Here is a 9,157-nt window from a genome sequence, read left to right on the forward strand (position 1 = left end):
TCCTGCTGATGTCCCTGTAAACAAAAGCCTTGTGAAAAGGAGAGATTGGACATTGTGCTACTTATTATTCTGGGCATGAAATCATGCCTCCTGGTCTTGATTTGTTAAAATTTGTTATCAGGGAAACTCAGTGATGTAATTCTTTGTCCCCAAGATGGATCTCAATTCCAATGTCTGTAAGTAAAAATCAGGCCAAAACCAGAAACCCCAGATCCCAACATTTCTGAGCACTGTGGCAGTTCAAATGTGGACATAAGCTTGGTGTCCCAGCTCTAGCTTTTAGGTTCATGGAAATGCATTTTGTGGCAGGGCAGATAGTTCAGAAGCTGATAATGAGATGCAGAAAAAAAATCTGTCACAACCAGCTTCCACAGGACCTGATTTCCAAAGTACTCGGCAGCCACTCCCAAAAGCTGGCTTCACAGTCTGGTGCCCAAATAACAGCTGAGCAATTTGAGACATCTGGCCCTATGTTAGCAGAGAGGATAAGGACTAAATGGGGCGTGGAGACGAAGGGCGAGGTTCGGTTCAGTATAGCTTTGGTCCGTGACCTCCAGAGTAGAATCCAGACCCATGAATTGGGTGCCAAGCCTCTTTGTACAGTACAGGACGAATGTTAAGCACCTCCGAATGGGACTGAAACAGTCGCACCCTGGAAGTGGCCTGAAATCAGTGTGTTCAAGTGTGGACAGCCAACGGGGGATGCAGAGGACACGGATGTGTCTGAAACCCTGCCCCTCTGGGGCTTGGCCACTTGGTGAGGGCTGCAGGAGAAAGACTTCTTTAGGGGCTGGGGCACATGGCTTGTGAGGAGCGGCGGAGGGAACTGGGCTTCTTCAGTCTGGAGAAGAGAAGACCGAGGGGGGAATGAATAGCAGCCTTCAGCTCCCTGCAGGGGGGTTGCACAGAGGATGGAGCTGGGCTGGTCTCAGTGGGGACAGATACAGAGCAAGGAGCAATGGGCTCAAGCAGCAGCAAGGGAAGTTGAAGTTGGATATTAGGAAGAATTTTCTCACTAGGAAGGTGGTGAAGCACTGGAACAAGTTACCTAGGGACATGGTGGGATCTCTATCCTTGGAGGTTTTTGAGGCCAGTTTGACAGCCTTGGCTGGGATGATCTAGTTGGGGCAGGGGGTTGGACTAAATGTGACCTCCTGAGGTCCCTTCCACCCCCATTGTCTGTGACTGTGTGAAATGATGAGGCTGTCCTCCCACTGCGGTGACTCTCCCACCCAGTGTCTAGGGAGCCTGGGCAGCTAAGGCAGTTCTGGATGGCACTCAGAGCCAGACACCCAAAAGTTAGGTGCGTCAGTGCCTCAGTTCTTTATTGCATACGGCTCAAATCCTGCAAGCTATTGGATATGCACTCAGGGATCCAAACATGAAGTCCTTGACTTAGGTCCTTGGATTTTGTCAGCTCCAAAGAATCAATTTGGCTACCACTGGTAGCCCCGATCATGCACTGGCTACACGAGCGAAACTCCCCTTAATGCCTGACCCTCCTGGGCTGTAAGACCTGGTATGAACTGAACAGTCATAATTAACCAGCAGTCTGCGACGGTCAGGAATTGGAGGTTGCAGTTTGATGGCAAGGTTATTCTTTGCAGATTTTTTTTTTTTTTTTTTAATCCAAACTGATGCTGTGTGCCCGTCTATAATTTACTAGCGATTCTCTGAGCTGCTGACATTGAGGGTTTCGTGCTGCGCGGTTGTCTTTACCGTGCTAATCAGCTCCCTTGTTCTCCTGACTTACACTCATTACACGCATTCTTCTGGAGCAAAGTGGATGCGACTGGAAGTTGTATAGTTAAGTCTCCAAAAGGATTAGGGGGTCTATGGATAAAGAAAAACAGCAGTTTCAGTAACGGGCAGAAAATGATAAAGAACTAAAAAAAAATTTTAAAAAAATGCTCCAAGATGTAAGTGGATCATCACCAGTGATAAACTTTCCCACCCCCGCCTGTTACAGCCTTGCACAAATAGGTAGGTTGCAGAAGTTTACACCTTTTCCTGCCATTGCCCTGAGACAATGCTCATTATACTGGTAAGTGGGTTGTAGTAAGGCTCTGCTGCACTGTATCCCAGCAGGTTTCCTTGGGATATTTTGCGTTACCTCAAAATTTTCCTCTGCCTTTTCACTATGATTGGGTGTTTATCCTTCCCTTTTAGCAAAAGTAGACACAGCCATAGAGTGTGGATACCCAGTCTCTTGTGCTAATCAGTAGGACCTGTTCTCTATAGCAAAAGGCAGTATAGTCATTGCATTTATCTTTATTTCATGTATGACTTTAGCCAGGCCTCTCTGAAATGCAGCTCTGCCCCTGAGGACGATGAGGCCTTTTCAGAGCAAGTTCCTTATCTGGTAGGAGTGAGATCTTTTATTAGACCAACTAGATTTTTGCAAAAAAAGTTCTTTAATTGCAAGCTTTCGGGCACAAGCACCCTTCTTCAGGCATAGGAGAAATGATTGTAAGCGTTCTCCTAGGTAGAAATGAAAGTTCATATTTCGTAGGAGAGTTGAAGGTGTGGTAAAATCTGGGCCAGTTCATTTTATGCAGCAGATTTTACCACACCTTCAACTCTCCTACGAAATATGAACTTTCATTTCTACCTAGGAGAACGCTTACAATCATTTCTCCTATGCCTGAAGAAGGGTGCTTGTGCCCGAAAGCTTGCAATTAAAGAACTTTTTTTGCAAAAATCTAGTTGGTCTAATAAAAGATCTCACCTCTACCATGAGTGCTGGTTGCTGTTGCCTCTAGACCAATATGGCTACAACCTGGAGACCTTACCTGGACTATAAGTTCTTGGGGCAATTGCATTTGAGTGTGGTGCTTTGCATAATGGGCCCTGTGTCCATCTCGTCTGCAGTTGCAGTCAGTGTCTCCTGACGCTGTTTCATACCTAAGCCTAAAAACAGTACTTGAGGGTGGCACTGCTCTTGGATCGGCTCTCTGCTGTGGCACCCCTGGCATGCCCTGTCCCTCTTTAGAGTACTAGGAAAAATGGCCCCATCAAGTTCTCCTCCCCATTTCCTATAGCAGGGCCAAGAAGCAGATAGACCTTCAAAGAGATGTGAGTCTGGCACCAGAATAATGCCTACGTCGGGATGTGATGAAGATCTGAGTCTCCCCAATTCGCCAGCCAGCTTTTTGGCTGATCTCTTGTCTGGTTACATAGCCATAGGCTGTATGATCTGTTAAACCATCGCAGCTGGAGCCACCTGCTCCTGAAGCCTGTCTTAGGCTGAGTTCCTAGTACATTCACGTCATTATCTGTTGCAAGGAGTAATTTCCCCTTCCTTGCAAATTTTTCAAACCACTTAATTGTCATATTTCTAATGCTTTGAGGCTTGGGCAATTGAGCAGCTGATCAGAATTTAGCACCAATTCTGCTAAATCTGTTTTGGGGGGAGGAAATTTTAATAATAAAATAATTCTGCTCAGAGGTGCTAGGGCCCAGCCTCTCCTGGGCAGAAGCACCGATTTCTTTCAAAATTATTTTTCTCTTGAAGCTCTGGAGCAGAATCGTAAACAGGAACAGCTCCTGAAGTAGGCATTGAAGCTTACTTAAAAGTATATAAATAGATTTCCAGGAAGAAATCATAATAAGTCTATACAAGCACCAGAAGAAAAAAGTGTTTTCATCAATGTTTAAAGATTATTTCATACAGAGAGCTGGAGGTGGCATGTTTTTCACACAACAGGTAATTGCAGGGGGACCTATAAACCTTAAACTAGAATATTCAATGAATCTGTAACCATTCAATTTTGCCTTTAAGGGACCGTATTGCTTGCACATCGCAAGGAGTTGACCTCAAGCCCATGGGGATGGTTCTGCTGAATTCAGAGGGCTTTAGATCAGGCCATAACACTGGTTGTGACTCCAGAAAATATCCACTTTCCTTTTCCCTGTTGTCCAAGCGTCTTTTTTGCAAATTCTGAACCTTTCCTGTTGTGCTCAGTCCCACACTGAGCTCTTCTTCCCCTGCCTTGTATAGGCTTCAAGTAGAACAAGAGCCATCGTGCCAATGGTTCTGCTCAACTCCCAGTTAAAACTGGAAACGGAGACGCTCGAGTAACCAGGATAACCGTGAATATTTGACCATTTGGTACCACCACTCCAAACCATTGGTCCCTGCACTTCTTCCATAGGAGCGATAAGGCCTCTCTCCCCTTTTTGGCATAGAAAAGCCTTGCCTTGTGAAAATAGCCCTTAAAAGTCCTTTCTTCCCCCTTCGCACAGCAAGATTAGCTAATTAAGAGGGAGCTCTGGGGGAGCTGTGCCATGCGCTCACGGTATCGGAGCCACTCGCAGGGAATCAGTCCCCAAGACAGGCCTGACACAGTGATGCTTTGGGAGCAGGGCCAGCCTGGGGGACCATTTTGCCATGCCTTTTTGAAGGACTAGGGCAGAGCAAGAGGGAAGGGGCCTTCTGCCTCGCTCCTCTGTTGCCACTGCCCCTGGACCCGAGTGCCATCTGAATGCCATCTTTTCTGGGGTGTTGGTTGTAGCCGTGTCGGTCTGAGGACACAGGCAGACGAGGCTTTTTGGGTAAATGTGATATCTTTTATTTGACCAACTAAATAGTTGGAAAAATTGTTCTTTGCAAGCTTTCGGGCACAAACACACTTCTTCAGGCACAGGGAGACTCTGCTGGTGTTTGTGCGCTCTCCTGCTCACCCGGGGGAGCGCACACAACACCAGCAGACCCTCCCTATGCCAAAAGAAGGGCATTTGTGCCCCAAAGCTTGCAAAGAACATCTTTTCTGGGGGCAGGCAAGGGGTGACCTAGCTCCAGCCTCCCAATAACCCCCCAATGTCCAAAGGATCAAGCAGGTCCTTTAAACACCTCGTACAATAAACAAGGCATCACAGCACTACAGACTTATTATTTTTCCTCCACAAAGGGCTCTCAGATGCCACATGACAGAGATAGCAGAGTCCCACTAGAGTTTATAGCTCACCTGTCATGCTGTGCTTTTTACTTACACATCTGCACTCTCTGTTTTTCCCTCCACAGAGGTAGTTTCTGGTGACCCAGACACCAACACCACTTCAGCACCAGAGACCTCTGCCACAGACACAACATTTACTACAACTCCCCTGGTGACGACACCAGGAGCAAGTGATGGTGATACAACAAAGGCAGGCCCAGCAGATACAAAGCCCAGCAGTCCTGCAGGAACTTCAGCACCGCCATCTACAAAAACCGTATCGATAAACGGTAATTATTTTGCTTGCCCTCTCTGCAGTTTCCATTTGTGAGCGTGCTTCAGCTATCAGATTTACAAGGGATGCAAGTGCCCTAAGAACGCACCCAGCAGATCAATGACAACAGGTGGTCTCATCAAAAGGCATCTTTACACCCACACTTGGGTATTTTAGATTTTATATTTTGTGCTCCTACCTCCTTGCTTTATAACAGGCCCAAAGTTATACCTCAAACCCAGACAGTTTGATTCCATATCCAAACTGTTTGGTCTGTACCTGTTTTTAAGTGATTGCTTGAGATAAAAGGTCTGCTCAGCCCTGATCGCACAGCCCCAGAGCCAGTTTCACGGTCATACTCAATTGACACGTTCATCTCGCACATCTCTGCATTCCCATTTGATTTTCTGCATATGTAAGAAGTTGCTGCCCTGGTACAGGGGGTCACATTCGAGATGGAGCATCTTAGAGAGACACATGCTCTCCCTTCCAATGTTTCCAGGTGGGTAAACCTGTATATTTAAGGGCTCCACATTCAACAAGAAGGGAGGAGGAGCCCAGAGGAGGTGGGTTTTAGAGACTAAGCCTAGCTTTATGCTGTTTCGCAATATGCATAGGAGTCCATTGTAAGCAGATTATGAAATGCACGTAAGAACCAGGTAGCTCTGAAGTCTGTCTAAGATGCACGTCTCTTAGAGCCAGCAAAATGATTTGGCACCTCTCTGACAAATTGATGTTGCACCTCAGTCACTGTAAAGACATGTGCTGGCTCTGAAGTGCTTCAGCATTTTCATACACTTTTCTTCCTGGAAATAGAAACTACTTTGACGACGGTCAATATGACTGAAGCCCCCAGCTCAGCACCCACCACCGTGCGCAGCTGTGATGGCGGCAATGAGACAGAACCTCGGGCTACAAATATATCTTCCACTCAACAGCCAGAAGTATCATCTCTTCCCAACGTGACACTGCCAAACACAACTCTGAAACCAGTCTGGACAACTACTACTGGCAGCACAAAGCACACTGTTTCCTCCGTTACCACGAGCCCAGGAAATGAAATTAGTAGTGGAACAGAGGTAGGCGCAAGCGTTTGCCTGCGTGTTGCTGAGCATATAATTCCTGAAGATTTTATTCAGGAGCTGCGGCTTGTTAGTGCCATGCTGTGCTAAACCAGACCCAGTGCTGTACATCAGAGGGCAAGGGGGCAGGATGACCTTGTAGTTAGGTCGCAAGATCAAAAGTCAGGACATTGGTTTTGTCCCCACCCTGACATGACCTCGCCTTGTCATCTTGGCCACCGGTTCCCTCAGTGAACTTGAGATAAGCAGATCAAAAATCCCCTGGGTGGTGTTAAGCTAAACCATTAATATTCCTGCCTTTCTTCCCCGCACCCCGCCCAAGGCAGTATGCAATTGCAAAGGGGTGCTGGATAGCCCTGTCTTTCAGGTGAGCAAGAGGGCTGCGAGTATGCGAGTAGTGCATCAAAGTGCATGACTGCTTGCTCGGTGGGTGGGGATGAGCAGCTCCGCGGCAGGCAGAAGACGATCTAATTTGCAAAGCTTGTAGCTCACTGCACATCGTAGCATCCTTCGGGTCGAAAGGAACCAGTCGGGGCTGCAGGGTTTGTCCCACTCTCCCCAAACCAGCCCCAGCAGATGGATTTCAAGCTTCATCTGAGTTATCTTCCACAAGGATGACTTCACTATTCTTGGCTGCACCTTCCCTGCTGAAGTTCAGCCTGCTTGTATTCACTCTTATCCTGCTTTCCCGACACAGTGAGATTTACCATCAAAATACCTTCTTTCCAGAGGGCCTCTCTAGTGATGGCTACATTAGGACTTGAAGCCAGCTGGACTGGTGGGATGGGGCTGTTAATGCAAACATCATCACAGGGGCAGACTCCCCAGAGGGATTTCAAGGCAATGAAGTTGGAGCTTTTTGTCTGCTGAGTTTTAAAGGGCTGGCAGGGAACTGGGCAGCAGAGCAAGTGACCTCACCCTAAGGACATGAATCATAACCGGCTGATTGCATATCACGGCTGCAAAGACTAGCGCTAGTGCAGTTATGCCGCACCTAGTAACCAGGATGCAGCAAATATGGACACAGAAAAGCCGCTTGGAGCTCAGCTCCAGGGAGGCTTCCTGAATGCTGTCTAATGTGGGCTAATTACAGGAGGTGACCTGGGAAACAGGGATCAATAGCCTCCTGGGGAGGGAGGGTGAGGATTGAGAGTCATCAGGGCAAACAGTCTAAAGGCTTCAAGGGATGCAGCCAGATGCCCTGGCCGGCTTCTCTCTCTCCCTGCTCTTTACAAATGCCTGCCTCGTTTTGCTTTGCTTTCCAGATCATCACGTGCCACAATGTCAAGCACGTGACGAAGCCTCATGTGATATGCCTGCAGCTCAACGCATCCTACACATGTGTAAGTTAAAACCCTGCGGGAGGCTGGAGAGTTGCTCCTTTGAAAGCAGTAGGGACAAACCCAGCGCAGGAGCGGGCAGGGGAGGCTTGAGGCCTTGGGCCAGGCTTTTGCAATGGTGTCAGGATAGCCAAGCCACGGTGGCTGGTATGTGCTGCTTCTGCTCCGCTGCAGGGAGCATGGCTGAGCACGTGGGGATGGTCGCCGGCATCACCTGGAGGAATTCAGACATGTCTCCCTTTGTCGTGGTACAGTTTGGGACCAGCCCGACCCCCTGTGTCCCCCACGCATCTCACTGCTCGCCTAACTCTGTCCACAAACACGTACCACTGTCCGTGGATGAATTATGCTCCTGCCCCAACAGCCTTTCATCCTTGCTGCCCACTGGTGCAGAGAAGAGATCAGGTCTGATGAGATGAAGAGGGAGGGTGGGAAATCATAGGCTTGGCTGTGACCTCTGACAGTGGCTTAAAAGGGAATTCTGGATTTCTATGAACTGCCTCTGGTCTTGTTGGCAGCTGGACACCATTCAAATGATTAAGTATTTGTAAAACTTAGAGCAGATTGATGGGGAAGGATCAGCTGAGATGCTGTGCTATGGGAGCAAATCTACTGTGTATCAGGGGAAAACCATGCAGCAAGTGCCACCTGGTAAAGAAACTTGGGGGAATTGTGAGACAGCAACAATACATTAAAAAAATGAAATAATGGTGAGTAACTTCCCCCCACCGGACAGATCACTTGGGAGGGTTAGATTCTTGCTGCGCTATTCATTTCTTCCTCTAACGCCTATCAGCTGGCATCATACCTGTTGCCACATATGCTGAAAGCCTTTGAGCAAAGCTTGACATTGGAAGTCCTGTTCTTGGGATCACAGATGCCATCTAGTGGGCAGCAAAACGCAAACCTGTCAGATGTGCAGAGCTGATGCATTTCTGTCGTCCAACTGAGATTCCCTGCCCAAGGAGTTGGACTGAGGAAGGCCCCCATACCGAAAAGAGAGCTAGTAAATGAGTCTTGTAAAGCGCGGTCGTCGCTGCAAGGCTCCAAAGCTGCCAAGTCTCAAAAAAGAACAAAAGGAGGAAAAATGAAAAAAGAGGACGGTACAAAAACATTTCTAAATTCAGCATCTTCATGCTAAAGCACTGGGCTGGGACCGAGTGTTTAGTTCTTGCCTCTGCCACAGACCTGCTGCCTGGCCTTGGGCAACTCGCCGAGCCTCTCTAACACCTATCCCCTGGTTTTCAGCTAAATTCACGGCTGAGGGCTCCCACATTTGGAAACCCAAAATACTGAAAGATTCAAGCCACATCAGTTTTACACAGGATTTTTCCAGGCATCTTTAATCTATGGCATGCCTCCATCTGAGCTAATCTTTGGATGGAAAAACTATTTGGCCTTTCAATCCGTGTTCGCTGCCGATCCTGGGAAACAGATAACTGTCTTCAAGGAGAGCAGCTAGAAGAGCTGAGTTGCTCTCCTTTTTCCTGCAAGACTTTCCCAAGGCCTGCGAACACGACACTG

General features: G+C 47.9%; 1 protein-coding gene across 2 annotated transcripts in view; it reads left to right on the plus strand.

Moving 5' to 3' along the window:
* The window catches only part of CD34 (CD34 molecule), a 23,763-nt gene that overhangs the window by 7,527 nt on the left and 7,079 nt on the right, over window positions 1–9,157 (plus strand). For both annotated transcript variants that reach the window (XM_006031311.3, XM_006031310.3), the window contains exons 2-4: window positions 5,024–5,227; window positions 6,028–6,290; window positions 7,559–7,636. In XM_006031311.3, coding sequence (XP_006031373.1) covers window positions 5,024–5,227; window positions 6,028–6,290; window positions 7,559–7,636 — 545 coding nt within the window. The remainder of the gene's footprint in view (window positions 1–5,023; window positions 5,228–6,027; window positions 6,291–7,558; window positions 7,637–9,157) is intronic.

Source organism: Alligator sinensis, unplaced genomic scaffold (genome assembly GCF_000455745.1).
Source record: "Alligator sinensis unplaced genomic scaffold, ASM45574v1 scaffold1499_1, whole genome shotgun sequence".
Classification (NCBI taxonomy): domain Eukaryota; kingdom Metazoa; phylum Chordata; order Crocodylia; family Alligatoridae; genus Alligator; species Alligator sinensis.